The 23,128-nt window shown below is 37.6% G+C and overlaps 1 protein-coding gene across 2 annotated transcripts in view; it reads right to left on the reverse strand.

Annotated features, from left to right (window-relative positions):
- Window positions 1-23,128, reverse strand: part of CTNNB1 (catenin beta 1) — a 41,018-nt gene that overhangs the window by 4,750 nt on the left and 13,140 nt on the right. For both annotated transcript variants that reach the window (XM_061196581.1, XM_061196580.1), the window contains exons 2-10: window positions 8,500-8,560; window positions 7,831-8,058; window positions 7,374-7,627; window positions 7,004-7,242; window positions 6,714-6,915; window positions 5,423-5,567; window positions 2,223-2,326; window positions 1,805-2,143; window positions 1,367-1,525 (exon numbers count right to left, since the gene is read on the reverse strand). In XM_061196581.1, the coding sequence (XP_061052564.1) occupies window positions 1,367-1,525; window positions 1,805-2,143; window positions 2,223-2,326; window positions 5,423-5,567; window positions 6,714-6,915; window positions 7,004-7,242; window positions 7,374-7,627; window positions 7,831-8,058; window positions 8,500-8,512 (1,683 nt within the window). In that variant the 5' untranslated portion in view covers window positions 8,513-8,560. The remainder of the gene's footprint in view (window positions 1-1,366; window positions 1,526-1,804; window positions 2,144-2,222; window positions 2,327-5,422; window positions 5,568-6,713; window positions 6,916-7,003; window positions 7,243-7,373; window positions 7,628-7,830; window positions 8,059-8,499; window positions 8,561-23,128) is intronic.

The following is a 23,128-nucleotide window of genomic DNA, read 5'->3' on the forward strand; positions in this document are numbered from 1 at the left end:
TTAGTTCAGGAATGAAGGTGGACTCCATTCAGTTGAATGTCACTTTCTGAAAGTGGCCTCTTGTCAGCACTAATTCCAAGCAGCACCCCTCCCCCATCACGGTACTGCGCACAGCAAAGCACAGCTTCAATATACCTCTGCATCCCAAAGATAACTTTCTTACAGTCAGGGCACCAATCACTCTGGGTAAAGGGATATATAAAGAAAAGATACACAAAGATGGGAAAGTAACGTGCAGACTATGTCAGTGTTTTCTTTCAGATGCTCCCTCTATCTTTGTACATCTATGTGTATTTGGTGAAAACTTAGCAAAGTTTTATCACCAACTGCTAAAATTCTACTGAGCTGCCAGTAGAAAATCCACTCACCTCCTCCAAGACTATTCAACTGATAGCCTATATGGGAGAAGGAAGTTAGCTTTTGCAAAAATATAACTACAATCTGCTTTCCCTCTATCTGAGTTTTTAAAAAGGTCATAATTCTGCTACTTGCAGCAGCTTTTATATTCAACTTCATTTTTATAAGGACACAAAAGCTCCTTTCTTCCTAGAGAGGAGATTTTAAAAGGTACCCTTTGCATTCTATTAAGCCACCTCATGGAGACAGGCCAACACCAAAAGTAATGAATAGAGAAAGGCAAAGCCTCCTAATGAGTGCATCCATATCACAACTAGCAATCAGAGTCTCAAGATCTGTTCTGGTAAAGTCTTGTTCTCTAAAGTAACCTGATTAAATAAGAGAGAATCTTTGAAGGTCTGAGTCTTAAAACACATTCTGAGGAATCAGAAGTGTCTTTAGATACTTGTAATGAAGCTAGTTTTGAGACTGCAAACTTGACATCGAAGTTTCAGGCTAAGATTATAGGTAAAGATCCCAGAAATGCTACTACTTAGTCTTGTAATTTGTTGGCATTCGTTAAGTCCAGGGAAATAGTTTAAACCACTCTTGGAAGAGCTAGTAAAAGGTACGTCAAACATTTATAGGTAGAACTGCAGTGGGGGATAAGAGACTCTGAAATCAGACAGACTTGGATTCAACTTATGGCTCTGCTACTTCCTCAGGATGTGAACCTTTTGTATGGATTAAATGAGACCCCAAAGCAGTAAATCACACTCCACACCCCATTCGTACGATTGAGGAGGCAACGATGTGAAGGACAGACATGTCAAAGGACATACCACTAGGGGCCACATTACTCCTTATCTTCTATGCAGCCACAGAGACATGTCAGTTTTTTTAGTCAATAGCAAACAGCCCTTCAGGCAGGCAGGAGAATGCAGGGAGCCAATGACCTCAGTAGTTCAGGATCTTATGGATTTTTGCATTCCTTTTAAATAGCCAGGTGTCACTATTAAGATTTACCTACCACAAACTGCTGCTGTGTTCCACCCATAGATGTACGGCGCTGGGTATCCTGATGTGCACGAACCAGCAACTGAACTAGTCGTGGAATGGCACCCTGCTCACGCAAAGGTGCGTGATTTGCGGGACAAAGGGCAAGATTTCGAATCAATCCAACGGTAGCCTGCAGAAAAGGAGGAAGAGTAAAGAACTGGCAAACAACTCAACAAAAACCATTTTCTTAGCCTAAAATTCCTAACACACTACATCTATCACAATCACTTGAAAGTAAAACTGACTACAGAAACACTTCAAACCCTCACCTCCATCCCAGACATATTTCCTATTTACTAAAGAATACAACTCCTACTTATCAATCCCTGGTGCCTAGACAGCCATCTAATAATATTCAGAGGTAGTTCATTTTCAATTCTGCAACCTTCTACTTTCACCGACAATTTACCTTGATCAGAGGCCAATGGGATGGTGGATGTAGGAGTTTAACCACAACTGGCAGTCCATAGTGAAGGCGAACAGCATTCTGGGCCATCTCAGCTTCCTGGTGTCGGCTGGTCAGATGACGAAGAGCACAGATGGCAGGCTCAGTGATATCCTCCCTGTCACCAGCACGAAGGACAGTACGCACAAGAGCCTCTATACCACCCACTTGGCACACCATCATCTTGTTCTTGTAATTATTGCAAGTGAGATTAGAAAGAATTCCAGCTGCACAGGTGACCACATTTATATCATCTGAGCCCAGAAGCTGAACAAGGGTCCCAAGAAGACCTTCCATCCCTTCCTATGGAGATGAAAACAGACGCTCAGGACATATTCAGCTTGACTCTTCTCATTAAGGCACCGGTTTACTCGGAATTTACCTGTTTAGTTGCAGCATCTGAAAGATTCCTCAGAGTCCAAAGACAATTCTGAACAAGACGCTGACTTGGATCTGTCAGGTGAAGTCCTAAAGCTTGCATTCCACCTAAAACGATTAAAAAATATCTAAGGCGATGGCTATTAGCTCACAAGTCGTTATCAGTACAAAGTGTCTTCTCTAGTCTTAGAACGTGTCCCTCTTTATTGCCAAAGCTTATCCCCTCCATCTAAGTCCTTTATTTCCTTTCATTTTCTACAATGCTGCTCAGTTTCCCTTTCTTTTCCAGTTCATCTCACCTAGTGACAACTTCTGTCAAATATCTATTGTTCCTTCCCTGTGTTCTCTCCACAGTCCCCCTGTAGGTAATATTCCTATTACTTATTTCCTTTCATCCAATTATTTCAAAAATATTTAATACCAGGCCCTGTTTTGAGTTGGAGCTATACCAGTGAGCAGAACAGTCTAAAATTCCTACCTTCACAGAGCTCATGGTCTACTTGGAGGCAGACAAGAAACAAATACACAATTAGTAAACTAAAACTATACAGTGTGTCAAATGGTGTTAAGTGCTACAAAAGACATAACACAAGACAAAGGAGGGGGCTACATTTTTAAGTAGGGTAATTAGGTCACCTAAGTGTGAAGGTGACATCTGAGCAAAGACCTGAAGGAGTTATGTAAACTCATGGGGTGAGAACAATCCAAAAAGAAGGCACCAGAACGCTTAATGTCTGGGACTGTATAAAAGACACTGACTCCAAAAGATGTGCTTCAGAGATTCACAACCTTCCATCATTTAGGACCCTAATGAAGGACGTTTACACTGGCAGAGGAGTCTAAATGGAAGCTCAATTCCCCCACACACTGGCTTAACTTCACCATCTCTCTCCTACTGACATCACTTCTAAATGCAGTGGGATGTACTTTCCCTTGTCTCCTTGTTTATCTTTTCAGGTCTGCTTTATTTCCTCAATTAGGTTAGGTCTACTTGCTGTAATTCTCACGGCACCCTGTACTTTTCCCTTCACAGCATTTATCACAACTATAATTTAGCCTACCACCCCTACAGTAAGACAAGATCATCCCTACCTGGTTCGTTCCTCATAGCAGCTCCAGCTGCTAACAGAGTGCACAAGGCTGATGCTACTTCCCTGGTGGTCCAGTGGCTAAGACTACGTGCTCCCTATGCAGGGGGCCCAGGTTCGATCCCTGGTCAGGGAACTAGATCCCACATGCCACAACTAAGACCTGGCGCAGCCAAATAATTTTTTTTTAAAAAAGTAAAATTATATATAGAAAAAAAAAAAGACTTGATTCCCCTCAGACCTCATTCCCTCCCTCCACTGTAATTATTAACTCTAAGAGAGTGGATCTTAGTTCCAGATGCCTCTCAGAATAGCCTGAGAGACTTAAACACACACATTCTGATTCAGCATGCCCAGGGTAAAAGTCCGGTGCAGATGGCTTAGAGGCACCCCCGCCTCTTCCCTGTAGCCCTTACCCACATACACTAAAGAGGGCAACTCCCAAATCTCTATCCCAGCCCAGTCTTCCCTTGCATTCCAGTAGCATACATTGCCAGCTACCTTTAGTCACTCTGAATATGTCAACTCAAATAACATTCATCCTTTGCTATGTATTTTTAATGTCTAATGACTTCATTCCTAGAAGCCTATAACACATCCCAGTGGCCTGGTCTGCTTGCCTTTGGTCATTCGAACTGTCATACGATGCTAGTATTAATATTCCCAACACCTCACTGTGATGCTGTGCCACTGCTCAACAGCCATCAATAGCTTCTCATTATAAGATAAAGACCAGGGACTTCCCTGGTGGCGCAGTGGTTAAGAATCTGACTGCCAATGCAGGGGACACAGGTTCAAGCCCTGGTCCAGGAAGATCCCACATGCCGTAGAGCAACTAAGTCTGTGCGCCACAACTACTGAGCCTGTGCTCTAGAGCCCGTGAGCTACAACTACTGAGCCCTTGCACCACAACTGCTGAAGCCCACGCGCCTAAAGCCCGTGCTCCGCAACAAGAGAAGCTACCATAACGAGAAGTCCGCGCACCGCAAGGACGAGTAGCCCCCGCTCACCGCAACTAGAGAAAGCCTGCGCACAGCAACAAAGACCCAACACAGCCAAAAATAAATAAATTAATTAAAAAAAAAAAAAGATAAAGACCAAATGCTTTAGCATAACCTTCAGGAGCCCTTTAGGATTTGGATCCCACCTAGTATTTCAAATTGACCTAAGCATTCTACACCTGTTGTTTCCAAAGCTGGAATAACGCATGAATAAACATCTTCCAGGCACCTAGAAACTCCTGCACAATATAGCCCTGCCTGGCTCTAGCTCATTACCCTCATCCTGAGCTATTCATCCCATTACTCACTAGGTTCTAGTTACACAGACTTTCTCTTCAGCACCTAGAACTCAACAATTTCTTTCCTACCTTCAGGACCACCTGGAAGGCACTTAATCCTTCTCATATAGATAACACCTTCTCATTCTGCAATTTCATTTAACATCCCCCTCTCAGGAAAGCCCCTTCCCTCCCCATTAATTCTGTATCACTATTTGCTTGCTGTTCGTTTCTCTTGTAACATTCATTCCAATATGTGATCACTCCATCTTTCTGCATATTTTTGTCACCCTCACCACCTGTAAGAATAAATACAGGGACCACACCTATTTTGTTATCCATTGTATACCATGTGCTTATTACAGTGCTTGAAACACAGGGGCTGAATATTTTCAGAATAAACAAATGAGCATCAGAATAACCTAGGGAACTTCTAAACATCAAGATTCCTAGGCCTCCAGTCCCATACATTTCCAGCTACCTACTGACTCTCTTGTCACTTCAACACTCCAGGGATTCTGATTAAATAAGTCTAAAAATCTGTATTTTTTGCACGCATTCCAGGTATTTCTGGAATAGCTGTTATCAAGCCAAGTATTAGCCATCATTTTTGATGGGTAATATGAACACTGCCTAAACTAGGCTTGAATAGCACCAAAGAAGGTGTCAAGCAGAACATATACTTTGTCTGAATGCAACTTTGGCTTCAAACTGAATAGGACCATCTACTTTCAGTCTGTTAAGGTCAGTTCTATCACCCTTTTCCTAAGAAAGGTAATCTAATTAGAACTACACGTGCTGCAAACATGAGAAGCCAGAATAGACAAGTATACTTACCAGCTTCTACAATAGCCGGCTTATTACTAGAGCAGACAGACAGCACCTTCAGTACTCTGCTTGTGGTCCACAGTAGTTTCTCATAGGTGTAGGTCCTCATTATATTCACTAAAGCTTGAGGTCCACCACTAGCCAAAATGATCAGCTAGAAAGATGTGTATGTATTGTTAGTCATGGAGTCTTGATCAAATGCCTGAGAAAAGCTACTATTACCAACCTATTTTATTATACAAGAATTTCAGCCAGCTTAATGACTTAAATATATTCCTGGTCGTCATTAGCTAGACCCCCATACTGGGGCCCTATTTAACCCCTCCTTCTACAACATTTCACTCAAATTCATGCACCCCAATCCTCCCAAAAATATATAAACTCTGGCGCAATTTTCTTCTTCCCACACTGATCATAGTAAAAGGAAAAACAAAAACAACCAAAAACCGTGTTGGTATGAAACAATAATGCCCAGATACACAAGTTACATCAAAGCCGATGTGTTGAGTGAAAATGTGAACCAGAATGGGCACTTAAAAACTCTTAATGATCTAGCTCTTTGCTTTTCCTAATCATATCTTATATCCACCTCAAAAAGAGACAGCATAAAATAGTCATTCTTGCCCTTTACTCCCCCGCACACCCCCACCTCCTGACTCTACCCCGATCTTCTGAAAACACATCTCATCACTTCACGCCTCTGCTAAAAACTGTTTCCCATTATCCTTTTAACATGTTCCACTAAGCCCTGCAGGATCTGCCCTATCTCAACAGTCTCACCTCACACACTTCCTCTTCCTTACTCTTTGCATTTCTTGAATTTCCAAATCTTGCCCTGCTCCTCCCTCAGCAGAACTGTCAAAGATGCCATTTCCTCTCCCCAACCTTCATTCACCTTTAATCAATCCCTTCTTATCCTTAAGAGCTAAACTCAACTATCACTTTCTCCAAGAAATCTGTTTGAACCCTCAAAAGAGGGTCTGGTTCATTTACATGCTCTCATAGCCCCTTTACTTCCTCCTAACACATGAATTAAATAGTAACTAGGGTATTATTTCAGTGTCTCTCTTCCACCCAAGAATGAAAGCTTTAAGAGAAGCTTGCGTGCTATATCCCTATCACCTAGCATAGTGCATTACACACTGACAACTCAAATATTTAAAGAAACAGAGATGTCCAACTTTTCTAGGATACATACAAAGGGTGAGGCATACAATGAATTTGCCAAAATCCATTGAAGGACATGACATTGGGGGTCTCCCATGCTCCATGACAACCACGTTCAATACAATTCTTTTACCTTGCTTTCTTGATTGCCATAAGCTAAAATCTGAAGGCAGTCTGTTGTAATAGCCAAGAATTTAACATTTGTTTTGTTGAGCAAGGCAACCATTTTCTGCAGCCCGCCAGCTAAACGCACTGCCATTTTAGCTCCTTCCTGATGCAATAAAAGGTTGTGGAGAGTTGTAATGGCATAAAACAATACAGAATCCACTGGTGAACTGGGAAGAAGAAAAAAGTCTCATCAGAAATGTTGTGATTGCACTCTTCTCCTTCTGAGCTTGCAGCATTCTGACCATGTTTTCTTACCCAAGCATCTTCACCAGGGCAGGAATGCCCCCAGACTTAAAGATGGCCAGCAAGCCCTCACGATGATGGGAAAGATTGTGCAAGGTCCCAGCAGTACAGCGAGCCGTTTCCACATCATTTGTATTCTGCATGGTGCGTACAATAGCAGACACCATCTGAGGAGAACGCATGATGGCGTGTCTGGAAGCTTCCTTTTTAGAAAGCTGATGGACCATAACTGCAGCCTTATTAACCACCACCTATAATGTACAGGAATTAAGAGACGTCATTTTCCAGTTTTCTAATACTGATACTGGGTAGATATTATAAGACTACTTCCTTGGGAGTTTCCTTCAAAGCAGATTAAAAAGCTAGCCATGTCACTACTTACCTGGTCTTCATCATTTAGCAGTTTTGTCAATTCAGGGATTGCACGTGTGGCAAGTTCTGCATCATCTTGATAGTTAATCAAATTTACAACTGCATGTTTCAGCATCTGTGATGGTTCAGCCAGACGCTGGACATTAGTGGGATGAGCGGCATCAAACTGTGTAGATGGGATCTGCATGCCCTCGTCTAATGTCTCAGGGAACATAGCAGCTCGTACCCTCTGAGCGCGAGTCATTGCATACTGTCCATCGATATCTGCAAAAGGTAAATTCAACACTATGCATAGCTCAGCATTCACCGAGTATTTGCTATCCTAAACAGTCAAGGTGATATTGCAATCACTCCCTTCTCTTTACCACACCATTTTATTTAAGCTATTATACACTAACTTTTATTAGAATAACTATTTAGTTCTCAAAACTGCATTCTGACTTTCAGTAAGGCAATAATACTCTTACCAGCTACTTGTTCTTGAGTGAAGGACTGAGAAAATCCCTGCTCCCACTCATACAGGACTTGGGTGGTATCCACATCCTCTTCCTCAGGATTGCCTTTACCACTCAGAGAAGGAGCTGTGGTAGTGGCACCAGAATGGATTCCAGAGTCCAGGTAAGATTGTTGCTGCCAGTGACTAACAGCTGCTTTTCTGTCTGGCTCCATGGCCATGTCCAGCTCCATCAAGTCAGCTATAAAAATCAAACAGCATTAGTATTACTACCAGGGAAATGTTACCTTAATTTGAAAATAAAAATCTACGATATGACTCACTGAAATCTTTTTAGAAATAAAGTCAGGTCTGAAAGACAGCCAAGGATAACAGAATGATGGCCAGGATCAGCTCAGTGATGAAAAATCTGTACTCTTAGGAGACCACCTAACAGTTACTCACTGAATCAGTGAAGAATGGTACTGCATCCAGGCTCCAGAAGCAGTCATCCAGACTAGATTCCTGCTGGTGGCTTGTTTGCTATTTCACCAAGCCATTAGGAGGAGTGAGCAGAAAATGGAGCAAAAGGTAGCCTGACAAGTAAGCAGGGAGAGAGGAAAGCAGGGGACTCTGAGCCAGACTGGGTTAATGGCAATGAAGCAGAGCCCCAATTCAGTAACTAAAGACTTATGATACAAACCTTGGGTAGCCATTGTCCACGCAAGATTTTCAAAACCGTAGTATGGTGTACTTCAGAGACCCTAAAAGAGTTAATCAAAGTCATTAGGATTTAAAATTGTTTGATTTTAATACTCATAAGTCACTAGGATGGCCTGTCAAACATCATGGATGACCTCCACAAAAAGCCCCAAGTCGTCTTTTACCATGTGATACAGTGAAACACAGACCTCATGGTCTCCTCCAAACACTTCAACCACAGCTCTATCATTGCCAAACTTCTAAGTGAAAACTTCTCTTTAACAAGCACCTCTTTTCAGGAGAAATACAAATTACAGATACACAGGATGTCAAAAAAGCAAAATTACTGAAGATGACAAAGCATAAGCACTCTACTAATGAAAGCCAGGGAGGGGAAAAAGCTATTCAAAATCAACTCCTCCTTGCGTTCTAAAAGTCCTCCCCTCTCCCTTTTTAATTTCTTTCACTGAAAAATTCTTAAGTCTTCTTTGGGCAATAGAGGTCCAGTGGGATTTTAAAAACACCAAATTAAAAAAAAAAACAACAAACAAACACCAAATTTTCATTTAACGGGTCAATTGTTACTGTTTTCTTTTCTGATATAATACAATGCCATCTAAAATACCTTCATAAGGTATTTTATGTGTGGTGACTGGATCAGAACAGTAGATTTCAGATTTTTTACTAAGAAGTAAAATTACTTCTCAAAGTTTGCAACACAAATTAAAAGCACCTTTTTTAGTCAAACTTTTCTAAGTTCAATTTTATAACAATGATTTATTATAAATACAAGTGAATGCTTTGATCAATGTAAAAATCACTCACATATATATTAAAAAATCTTAGCATCTAATTTATGTCTGCATTTTGGCATTTTTGTGTAATATTCAGGAAAACACTGAATTACACAGGGAGCTATTTGCAAATGAGACCAGTTTAAGGGCTCATGGTCTCTAGATATTCCTAATAACAAAACTTCCTTTATTACATAGTCTGCCCCAAACAAGTTCCTCTTGCACTACAAATTAAAAATTAGATGTAAATTACCAATGTGGACTAAGATATGTAAGTGTGAACTGTGTTTTCTATCAGTGTCCAAAAAAGTTTAAATGTGTTTAACATAATGCAGTTGGAAACTACTCTAAAGTCCTATTTTCTCTATGTAAAGGAAGCATGTGTTGATTATTCCTGGATTTGCTCTTCCAAAACTAGATTTTTATAACCACAAAGATCACTTGACACCTAAAGCTTACAAGAGTTGTGGACACAATTGTTTTATCGTCCACAGTAGGAACAATTGACGATTTACTTACAAGGCAAAGTGAAGGACAGAAAATAACAAAGGTGATTCCTGTCAACAAGAAACTTGTATTTTAAAATCATGTATTAAGTAGGATTATGTGTTTATTGTTTTGATTCAATAGGATGGGAGGGGGTGTGTAGAAACCTGCATTTTTAATGAACATTCTAAGGATGCAGAAAGTGATCTGCAGACTATATGTTGAGAAATACTATGATGGAAGAAACCCAGGTTCTCTGTCCACTGATGGCTGTATTTTAGTTCGTATCTTTTGCCTATCTTTGAGACTGGCTATTTAACCATTTCTCCACCCCTCTGAAAAATGGGTTCCCCTCTCCAGCTCCCAATATATTTCCAGGGAAGGGGACTTAAAACATGTTTTACACTGAGCTTCTCCTCTGGCCAATGCCACAGGGCTCAGAAACCAACTAGTCACATCTACAGGTGCAGCTGTTTAAGAAGTGCTTTGATGTATCTGGCATCAAGAAAAAAAAATATTTATAGTGTTTTTTTCCTTGTTGAGACAAAGGCAAAACATATTAGCCATATTACTGGGTAAAATCTACTTATGTGGGCTGACCTAGTAACCTGACCAGGATTATAATGATTTTATGGAAAAAAGCAAGTTCATGTTCCAAACTTACAATATCTATTTGCATGTTGGAGACGTCTTAGTACTATTATTTTTTTATAGCACTTTCAAACTTATGCAACATACATAAAAATTATTCTTGCTTTTCACGGCAACCCTCTGAAGTGAGGGAGGCCAAGTGTCAATCAGCAAGTAAAGAAGTAAAAAGTAGGAATGAAAATGGGGATCTACATAAGCATCAGTATATACCAACTCACCCCTACACTGATCTGCAGACAAATCCAAATTTACCTAAAATTTGAGAAATATTTACTGAAGAAATTGAATATCCTATCCAGAGAACTACGGCAGAATCTTGCCCCAAAGGAAAGCTTTCCTTATTCTTCCTCTGGGCAGAGCTTTCAGCCCAAGGGCTGGCTCCCCTCTACTACACCCTGCCATACATTAAGGGCCTAGAGCTCCTAATCAACTAAGGCTTACCAAAGACTTCAGGAAAACCAGACTCCAGAGAAACAAAACTTTAAAATCAGGGTAAGGTGGGGAGGGAAACAATGTTTCACTTTATTACCCTCATAAAAACTGGAGAGAATAAATAAAAATAAAAAGTTCAATAGATAACTGAAATTGAGAAAAACTCCTAGAGCATAAAGGAGAAAGACACACAGAATACAAGAGAAGAAACAAGAGGATCAACTCAGGGGATCAAAGCTCCAACTTCAAAAAGAATTATGAGAAACAAAAATGGGGATAAGCCCACTATGTACCAATCGAGATAAAGAGAGTATAATGCTTTTTAAAAAAAAAAATGAAGTACTAAATGTTCCCAGATGCAAGTGACCACTACTATAAACTACATTTAGAATGCTGTGTGTCCTGACAGCTTTATCACCACCAAGTGGTGCTCTGACAAAGAAAGAGGGTGCTGGGGGATCACCAACTTATCCAGTCTAATGAGGTAATGGATACATGCACACTTCCTTTTATTTTCCTCTTTTTCCTTAACATATACTCTTTTCCAATTATATATTTTGTAGAGAACACCTCAAAATTCATCTATTTCTGATTTAAACTCTATAAGGTTTAGAAAAATATATATCCATTACATATAATAATTTCAATCTAAGGAGAAAGTTCATCCTACACCATACCTTATTCAAAGTATTACCATGAGTAATTTTTCCTTCAGCTTTTCTAACAAGACTACTTAAGCATGCTAGGTTTTTTTTTATTATGAAATTTTTCAAATATGCAGAAAAGTGGACACAACTTTTTAATGCACACATCACCTATACTTAACAATCATTAATATCGTGCCATATTGGTGCCTTCCTACAGAATGATTTTAAAGTAAATTACATACATTAGTACATTATGTGGCTATAAAAAGTAACGATATTTTCTTACATACCACAACATTATTCTAAAAGATTAGCCTTAGAGCTAACTTCAAAATGATTGTTGGGGGCTCTACTTCACCTTTTGTACTTTAAGTGGCCTTCGGTCAAAATCTACATGAGAAATCTTGACACAATATAGATATCACCCATCAACACAAAATTATCTTAATTACCTTGGATTTCAAAAAGTTTGAGTACTACTAACTAGAAGTAACTTTGCTATAAAACAGATTATAAAACCAGTTTATAATAGATTACTGGCTGTTCATGCTAACAATTAACTTTTCCAAGAATCTAGTAAGAAAGTGCACGAAAAACTTTTGATATACTCTCAGGAATCAGAAAAAAAGTTCTTACTAAAGTCTATTTTGTAAATCTAAAAGCACATACATATGCATTTTTATTAACTGTCACTACTAATACCTTGCCATTTAAAAATTTATAGTCTCCTCAAATCTTCCTGTCTCAGCACTTTTTATTCAACATTAACACTTTTAAGTCACAACTTACTCTAGTTTCCTTTCTGCTTTTACTCCTCAGCTGTGTGTTTGTGTGTGTGTGTGCGCGTGCGCGTGCGCGCGCACGTGCGTCCATGTCCTGGGAGGGGTCTTCCCCAGACTGGGCAATAAAAAATAAACATTTAATGACACTTTCGCTCCTCTGAAACACCTAGATTGATACTCCTGGTATTATCTTTAAATATGTAGGTACAAAAATGGCTATTAGAAATCTGAATTGTCTGTGGCTAGGGAAAATTAGGATGTTCCTGGTCATTTTCCTTCTTTCATTTTAGTGTCTCCTCTACCTCATCCATAAAATAATATATGCTTAGTATAAAATGGTATTTTCCTTTGGCATTCCCATAATAATGACATTGTTATATTTGGTATTCTGTTAAATTTACTGTTAGGTTTTTTTTTTAATATAAAAATATAAAAGCCAATTCATTGTGTTGTAGACCCTTACCAAATATTATCTGTACTGTATCATAGGTCTATACTATAATTTAACCACACCTCACATTCTTGAATATTTAGTTTGTCTTTCCTATTTAGTTTGCTATTCAAACAATGCTGAAAAAACATCTTTGCATATAAATAGTTCTCTTAATTTCTTCCACCAAAGGACTACTTCAATTACTGGGTTAAAGAATAAGAACTTTTAAGTTTTAAGGCTTTTGATACATAGCTCCAAAATACTGATGGAGCATAAATTGATACAGTTTTCAAAGAAGGCATTGTACTAGTGACCACCTTACCAAGGGCCTATCAAGCGTCAACTGTTATCTCGGACTTTTTTTTTTTTTTTTTTTTGGCTATGCTGGGTCTTTGTTGCTGTGTGCGGGCTTTTCTCTCGTTGTGAGGAGCGGGGGCTACTAGTCGTTGCAGAGTGCAGGCTTCTCCTTGCGGTGGCTTCTCTTGCTGCAGAGCATGGGCTCTGGTGTGCAGGCTTCAGTAGCTGTAGCACACGGGCTCAGTAATTGTGGCTCGTGGGCTCTAGAGCGCAGGATCAGTAGTTGTGGCGCACGCGCTTAGTTGCTCCACGGGATGTGGGATCTTCCCGGACCAGGGCTTGAACCCGTGTCCCCTGCATTGGCAGGTGGACTCCCAACCACTGTGCCACCAGGGAAGCCCTCGGACAACTATTAATAGCTATGTCCAGCCATCTAATGTATGTACCACCACCCCACCCTACAAGTTTTTCTAAATTCTGAGAAGACTGAATGCTTAATTTTTTCCCCCTACTTGTAGCCGTTTGTCTTGCCAGATTTTTATGTCGTCCTTTTAACATTTTTATGCAGTACATGTATATGTCATGCATAAGAAGTCACTTGAATAATCGCTGATATAGCACATTTAAACCAACTATGTGTGTCTGAGAATATGATTTTACTACTTAAAATAATTCAATTATGGCAATATCCTTTACATGTATGATATATCATTAGTCTCACTGATGAGTAACTGCACACAGAATCTTTGGTCAATAAACACAATCCTAAAATAGTTCTGATCCGTCAGGAAAAAAAAAAAAAAATGTTTTAAGACAAATTTTCACTTTTTCCACTCTAAGAACAAATTACTACAAAAAGTAGAAACTGTTTTTCTCCAGCTTATACTAATATAAGCTACCAAAAAGACAGATCTTTTTCAATCTTATTTCTTTCAATTTTTAAATTTTTTTTTTTTAACTATAGTTGACTTAAAATATTGTGTTAATTTCAGGTGTACAGCTTCAGATTCTTTTCCATTATAGGTTATTACAAGATATTGAATATAGTTCCCTGTGCTATACAGTAAACCCTTGTTGTTTTTATCTATTTTATATACAGTGGTGTGTATCTGTTAATCCCATACTCCTAACTGATCCCTCCCCCTCCCCTTTCCCCTCTGGTAACCCTTTTCCCCTTTGGTAATTATGTCTGTGAGTCTGTTTCTGTTTTGTAAATAAGTTGATTTGTATCATTTTTTTAGATTCCACATATAAGTTATATCATATGATATCTGTCTTTCTCTTACTTCACTTAGTATGATAAACTCTAGGTCCATCCATGTTGCGGCAAATGACATTATTTCATTCTTTTTTATGGTTGAGTAGTATTCCATTGCATGCATATACACACACACATATACACACACGCACACATTGTGTGTGTGTGTGTATATATATATATATACACACACACACACACACACACACACACACACACACATCTTCTTTACCCATTCATCTGCTGATGGACACTTAGGCTGCTTCCATGTCTTGGCTATTGTGAATAGTGCTGCTATGAACACTGGTGTGCATGTAAGATTGATATTTTAAAATACAGCTATTTCAAAATACATACAGAATAGCCTTTATCAACACAGGCACATTTTTATAATTTCCAAATATAATTTTATGCAAGTTGAAAAGAAAACCCAACACTTCATATTGTTTATGTAGTAAAAGTATAAAGAATACACACCAGCTTCTTAATACTCAGGGGCAAAAGGCATAGTATGCGAAAGGATATTAAAGATGGCTTCAACTCTTTAGCTGTGTGTGTGTGTGTGTGTGTGTGTGTGTGTGTGTGTGTGTGTGTTTAATCAAACAAACAGCAAAATTACATCTGTTAATCTGGGTGGTGAGTACATGGGTGTTTATTACATTAATCTCTACACTCTGCACAGCAAAAATAACTAAATAAAAATAAGAAAACAGCTGTACATCAACATTTCAGATAAAATAATTTAAACTCCAAATATGATTTAAAAATACTTTTGTATGTTAATCTTTTAAAGTTCATTAAAATGGAGTTACCAAAAAAAGACATGAATATTTTATAGAAACTTCTGTTAAATCAGCTAAACCTTACACACGCAAGTCTTGAATATGAGAATAAAACATGTCCATCTCCTTGAAAAGGTAGCAGTCACAAAAGCTAAACAGGCTACAAGTCTATTTTAAAAGGCTAGGGGTTGTAGTTATGTGGGAGGATCTGTTTCCATTACATCTTGAAACTGAAAACTCTGTTTCTCAAACTTCACAAAATGATGACTGGCTAAATACTTTTAAACTGAGGACACTCTTTTTAACCTTCTAGAGACACTTTTACACCCATTTTAAGTGGATTTTACAGTCTGATAAAGCTGCACAGAAAACACAGTTCAACCAAATTTTTAATGAAAGTTATTAAATTATATACAAACTAGTTTCCTATATACATTTAGGACAGTCAAAAAAACATAATCACAAAGAGTTCACTCATAACTGCAACAATAAAAACAACAAAAAAAGGTACATACAAAATTAAAGGAGAGCTGTCTTATTCTTGACTAGAATTTTTTTGTACTATATAAAGATGCCAGTTTTCTCTTAGTTTATAAATTCAATGTATTCCCAACAAAATGCTCAGTTAGATTTCTTTAGGAATGAAAATGATTCTTAAATTCATTTGGAACGGAAGTGTGAAGATAATAAAAAAAAAGACTGAAATAACAATAAGGGACCAATTCTATCAGATACTAAAATTCATTACAAATCAACAGCCAAAGCAATTAACAATTATATTATTGGGGGTAGGAATGGTTAAGAGACTATAGTAATCAGAAAGCACCCAGACATAATGTGGCAATTTAATAAATGTAAAAGGTGATATTTCAACTGGTGGGAGATAGCTGGATTACTTGATTAATAGTATTAGGAGAAAGGGACTTTTCCTTGTAAAAATACCATTTTTTCATCCTTACTGTATTAAAATTAAACCTACATATGCCAAATATTTACAGGTTAAAAACAAAAATACCAATGGGATAAAATATGGTCTATACAAGGGTGGTATATATGGAAATAAAACCATGGTAAGAAGCCCAACATAAGCATGACTTGGAACTCTGAAATCAAAAAGATAGGATAATTTGTGTGTGTGTGTATAAAACCTTAAAATCCCAAGCAAAAAACCACCATGTATAAAGTAATTTTTTAAATGACATATTGGACACCAGAAGTGAAATATGATTAAAGGCTAATATCCATAGTACACAAAGAACTGAGGAGAAATCAATAAATACAGCAGAGAAAGGACAGGAACCATCACTGAAGGAAAAATAGAAAGTAAGCAACAAACATATGCAAAAGAGTTTAAACTCATTTATTTCTGCTTATCAGACTGGTAAGATTGAAAAGATAATACCCACTGCTGAGATGGATATAGTTAAACTGGCAGAAACTTTTTGGATGGTAAGTTGGCACTATCCATTAAATATAAGTGTAAACACTTTCACATAAAAATTCCATTTTTATAATAGAAATGTATTCTGCAGAATATTCACAGAAGCATGCCAAGAGGGCTGCACAGTGACGCATTCATAGAGAAAAAGCTGGAAATTACCCAAATGCTCATCAACAAGGGAGTGAATAAAAAGTAATGTATCCATTGAATGGAATGTATATTCATCTACTCAACAAATATTTAAGTATCTTTTATGTTACCAGCATTGCAGGAACAGTGAGTAACAGTCAGAGAGTCAAGGTCATACGTCTAGGAAAGCCTGCATTCTACTATTAGAGAGTTCAGCAATAAAAACAAGACAATTTGAAGAGTGAGAACTGCTGTGAAGAAAATAAACAAGGTAAGAATAGAGTGACTTAGTTGGGGAGGAGGGCTACACTATGTAAGAGTGAGTGATGAGGGTGGAAGCGACAGGAGCACAGAAGGAGGAGCTAGCCAAGTGAAGATGGGGCAGAACACTCCATGCAGAAAACCAATGCAAAGGAAGGAAAGACCTGTAGGGAAATAGTACTGAAAGGTCACCAGTATAACTAGAAATCAGGGAACCATGAAAAGAGGTAGGGACCAAATGGATAAGGGTACATACTGGGAAGCCACTGGAGTAACTAACACCTGTGATTTAGGATTTTTAAAGTTCACTCTAGTGTCTATATGGAAAAAAAAAGACCACGAGGGTCAAAAGCAAAGCAGGGAGAAGAGTTAGGAGACCACTGTAAATCATCCAGGTTGAGAGGGATAGAGAATTACTATGAAGCCGTTAAAAGTTAAAAAGAATACATAGAAAAAAATTCAACATATATCTAATATGCAAAGCATTGCATACTTTTTAATAGACATTTCTGCACACATTTGCAAAGAAAATGTATAGAAATAATATACTGGTATTAGAAATGATACTTGCCCAAGAAAATATCTATCATTTAGCCCACTCTTTGTTAGCCAAACAGTGATATACAGCATTAAGTAAATGTTTCTCAACATAAAAGCTAAGTGGCCTATAAAATGGACTTTCTGCAAAAGAAATGTGGAAACTACTCAGCCAACCATTAGCACCTCAAGGCACAAAGAAATTGCTTAAAAAAAAGACATTCTTAGGAAAAATAACCAATGTTTTCTAAAAGCAAGGAAATCAAACTTACTGTAGGTTTTTAAAATATTTAGGCAAATGTCATTTTATTATATCAATAAATTTCTATTTTTAGTAATTTAATCTAACAGATTTTTCATTCAGTTCTTATTCTACTAAAGCGGCGATATTCTAAATATCAACTGCATCACAAAGTAATGGAATCTTCCCAAGCAACCTCATGAAGTAGATAACACTCCCCCAAATCATCAGATGAAAAAAATGACTAGCAGCAGTTAGTATGAGTATAGGTAGTAAACTGCTCTGTTAAAACTCATATCCAGGTCTGTTTAGCTCAGTCACATGCCCTTTCAATCAAATCATTTATCCCATCCCCACCCCAAAGTTACACACTATTAGTATTTAACAATCACTGTTGCAGTTAAGTGCAAGAGAAGGGTTAGCAACTTTTAGAAAAAAGTGTCATAAGTAATAATAAAGAACTACATTCTTTGAACAGTAACCACAGCAAAAAAGAATAATTTAAAAATATTTCTAAGATTTGAATCAGTACATACTCCATACTTTGATTCTGTGCCTAGCACAAATGCTGACAAGAAAATGCAGGATTTTCAAACATCAGTATATTATGCCAAGGAAATGGAAGATTTTACTTCAAGAAAGTTTCTAGATGTTACTCTCTAAATTCAGGCTACAGGCAGAATTAATGGAAGGGAATCAAAGACTTCCAGAAGTAATTTAAATGCATTGCTTTTTATCCCATAACAATAACCTTCCTCTTCTCCACTTGTTGTAAGAGTTCCCCTTCCCACCATACCGGCACACTGAACTTAAAAAAAAAAAAAAAAAAAAGGCAAGCTCAATATGTGAACTCTGAGAGGGCTTGGGGGCTGTACCTTTAGCTCCTCACTGTTTCCAAAGTGCTTAGCACAGATTAAGCTCTTAAATACTTGATGGACTGAATCTGCTAAAAACAAGAAAAATGTTCTAAAAGTAGGCAGAACAACTAAAATGTAATATAGAAGCTTAGAAAGCCAACAATTATATATACCTAAGAGACTTCTTAAATGCCTTTACGAACACGAAGGATTCATTTGTGAACAATGTATATCATCTAGAACAGAAGTCAGCAAACTTTTTCTGTTAAAGGCCAGACAGTAAATATTTCAGGGTTTTGCAGGCCTTATGTAGCAACTATTCAACTCTGCTATTGTAGTGAGAAAACAACCACAGACAATATGCACACTAATGAGCGTGGCTAGGTTCCAATAAAACTTTATTCATGGAAAGTGCAAATTTGAATTTCGTAAATTTCATGTGTCATGAGATATTATCTGTCTTTTGATTTTTATCAGCCATTAAAAAATGTAAAAATCATTCTTAGTTCTCAGGCCATACAAAAACAGGTGGTAGGCAGCAGTTGGCCAACCCTTCATCTATTTATTACTTACTTTCACTAAGTACAAACGAAAGGCAAGTGAATTTACATTTTAATAATTAAGTACATTAAACCTAAATGTGAAGACCAACAACAGAAAGGGTTTTTAAGTGGGCTACTAGGTTACTAAGAGAAGTCACTCACCTTTTTCCCAGGAGTATCTTCAAAAGCAGGCTGTGTGAAAAAAATGAAACTGGACCAAATGACATATGAAAGCCACATCAAGTCCATTTGTTTGGGAAAAACATATCAGGCCATTAAGATCAGGTATATGCTAAACTAGAACATGGCTTCAATATGCCTTTTTCTTTCCCCCATAAAAAATGTTAGCCACTGTTGTTGTTATTAATTAATGATCATTATTAATATCACTTAGACCCGCATGTTTGGCTGAAGGAGACAGTGTCTACAGAGGATGTGATGATGACACAGAAATTATGAGTTACCTAGAATTACTTTTTAACTCTCTAGAAACAATTTCTAGTGTTATTGGCATAGAGAGAATGATTTTTCATTTACTTTTCCACCAATAGTGTATATATATATTTTTTCTGATTATAAGTTAATAAATACCTTTTTACAGAGGAATATGAAGAATATTACTGTCTTAATAATTCCAACTTTCTCTCTACGCATTTTAGTCTAATTTTTCAACAGTTACGCACCTGGTACTTTCAGAAAGTGCTCAATGAACATTTTTGAAGATATATACACGGCTGACCCTTGAACAACATGACGGGGGTTTAGGGGCACCAGCCCCCACATGGTAGAAAATCTGAATACTGCTATCTCTGCCTCAGAAACAAAGGAACTGATAAATGACTCACCCAAGGATAGGACAGTATCAAAACTCAAACCCTAGTTTTTTTCTTCCACATACTGCGATCTCTAATCCAACAGAAACTTTTCCTCACACTTACATATCTGTAAAATCAAAATACAGGCACTATATTTATTGGTGGAAAAAAGTGTTTAAGTTGATGTATGCAGTTCAAACCTGTGTTCTTCAAGAGTCAACTATACTACGTATTTTCATACCAAATGTGTTTTCTAAAGCATTTTAACTAAACAATGTATCACAGAGATATCAATGGATGTAGATATAATACCAAATTCTGTAAAAGTGTACAGATTATCAAAGAATTTAAATTCCTTATAGCAAACTGACTTTGATACAAATACTGTTACTTCTGCTTTTTATATATTATTTGATATATTTTTGCTAATTCTCTTTTACCTTTTGAATCTTTCTGTTTTAATTGTTTTAAATGTGCCTCATACATTGAATATGATGTTGGATGTTATCTTTTTTAACCCAGTTGGAGAGTCTTTTTTTTTAAACATGTTTCATTTCATTTATAGCTGTTATAAATTATATGTTGGTCTTGTTCCTCTTGTCTTATTTTTGTCTGCAAATCCTAACACCTGGGTTATTTCAGCATTTTTTTTCTCTTGACTTTGGGTGACTTTTTCTTATTTTATCACATGTCTAGTAATTATTGATTGTATATTGCATACATTATAGATTGTGTATTAGATATATTGTGGAGACTCTGGTTTCTGGAGTCTTCTAAAGACTGCTGAGTTTTCTTCTTTAAGGCAGTTAAATCACCTTAATTTTATGGAGCTTGGTTTTACACTTTCTTAGGAGGAATCTATTTCAGATTTTACCCTTAGATTTAGGGTAAATTACCTTAATCCTGGAAAACGTCTTTACTCCTAAGGTGTGACCCTTCTCTGGTTTCAAATGAAAAGCATGAGGTGTTTACCAAGACCCCCTAACTTGGCAGGACCAAGCTCCAAACTCTTCTTCATTGTGAGGGTGAAAGCTGAAATCTCTGCTCATGTTTCTCAGTGTTCCATGTATTGCTTTAAAATGAGTTCCTTGGAATTGCCACCCCCCCCCACCCCGACACACACACACACACACAATTCTGGGGTAGGCCGACGATCTGAAGGGAGTTTATGTACAGATTCTGAAGCTCCCCTCTAGGACTCCCTCCACTGTGAATCTACCTACCCCCCAACTCAATTTCCAGTCATCCTGGCAACCCTGAGCTCCATCGTCTGATACTTAATGAGTTCTAGTCGTCCTGCACCAGAAACACTGGTGATTGTTCTCACTGGAGAAGCCTTAGAAATATGGATGTCACCCAGTAAGTGTATTTCCCTTCTTTCATGGGTCACATCTCCTCAAACTTCTTTTGCAGCTCTCTTGGTACCGTCCAACAGTTATTTTTATATTTTTTTCCAGAGTTTATAATTTTTTCTTCCAGTTTTATTGAGATGTAATGGACATACATACTGTATAAGATATACAGCATGATTTGATTTACATACATCATGAAGGGATTTTATCAGTATATTTAGGAAACATCCATCATCTCATATATAGATACAAAATTAATAGAAAAAAATTTTTTTCTGGTGATGAGAACTTAGGATTTACTCTCTTAACAGCTTCCATATATAACATAAAGCAATGTTAATTACCATGTTGTACATTACGTCCCTAGTACTTATCTATCTTATAACTGGAAGTCTGTACCTTTTGACTGCTTTCATCCAATTTCCCCCTTTAAGATTGTGTTTTACTAAAAAGATCTCCAAGCTTGCTTGTAGAACCCTTTAAACTGGCAACCAGATCCTTCCAAAGGCTCTAACCTGGAACTTTAAAAAACACAGATTACCAGGCTCCATCCCCACGGTTTTCTATCAGTAGGGCTAGGATAGAACCTTGGCACTGTATTATTTTTTTAAGTGCCATACATGTTGCTGATGCTGCTACCCTCAGAGCAAAGGGCTACAGCTGTAGACAAACTATATGACTCAACTCTATGTATAACATTAGTCAGTAACCCAAGCTAAAAAACCCAAAACATAAACCTGACTCCAGAGAGTAACCCTAGCATCAGCTCCTTGCAAAGCATCTATTCATTAAGACAGCACATATTCTAACTTAATCTTTAGCAACCTTCTGCCCCCCACGATGCATATCAAGTTTATGGCACTCTCCCAAGCAGAAGGACATCTTGCTGCGTTTGACAGCCTTACCATAGCAGTAGGTCTCCTAATTATGAGTCTCTCTTACATTAAGGAAGAGTAGAGTAAGCTAGGAAACTTTTATTTTCAAAATGTTACTCCATTACCTCAATACAAAGAACTTCAAGGAACTCTAAATCTCTGTTCCATTGTGAGTCCAAATATACACCAATAAATAAGTCATAACCTGGAGCTATATACGAATGCCCAATTGGTATATTATCTTCTCAATTTACCAAATTGTTATTTAATCAAGAGATTTTCTGTTCCACAAGAAGTCTTTCCCACAATTCTTTCATTTACTCCATAGTTCCAGGATATAGCAATACCAATAGCATAAATGCAATGTAAAGATTTCATACATTCAAATTTTGTTATGCAACTGCTACATACCAAGAAGAGTAATAGATTCTGGGGATACAGTGGTGATATAAAATAGACGTGGTCCTTGCATTCTTGATAGAGAGACAGACAACAACTGAATAAACAATTACAAAGAGTGATAAGTGTATAACTAAGTAACAAGTGGGAGAATGGAGTGGAAATGACACTAGGACAAGTGGAAGGCCCTACTGAGAGTGGCCACAGGCTTCTGTGGTAACCTTCAAGGGTACCTTTAAGCTGTGAGGATAACCTTCAAGCTGAAACCTGAAGAAAGATGCAAAAGAGCCAGCATGTAAGGAGAGCAGGAACATTCCAGAAACAAGAAAACATGTGCAGAAGCCCACAATCATTAGGACCCCGTCATCTTTTAAGACCACGGTGGTTCGATTAAAGTGGGAAAGTGTGATTAAAATGAGATGAGGCTGAAAATAGCCAGATCATGTAGGGCTCTACAGCCTTTGTTAAAAAATGTATTTTTTACTCTAAGTGCCACTGGAAGTCCATAAAAGGTTATAAGCAGGTGAATAACAAGATCGTATTTGAGTTTTTCAAAACTGGCTTTGGCTATAATGAAAAATAACTGAAAAGGGAACAGAAAAAAGGGAAACCAGTAAAG

This window comes from Eubalaena glacialis, chromosome 7, assembly GCF_028564815.1.
Source record: "Eubalaena glacialis isolate mEubGla1 chromosome 7, mEubGla1.1.hap2.+ XY, whole genome shotgun sequence".
Lineage (NCBI taxonomy): Eukaryota > Metazoa > Chordata > Mammalia > Artiodactyla > Balaenidae > Eubalaena > Eubalaena glacialis.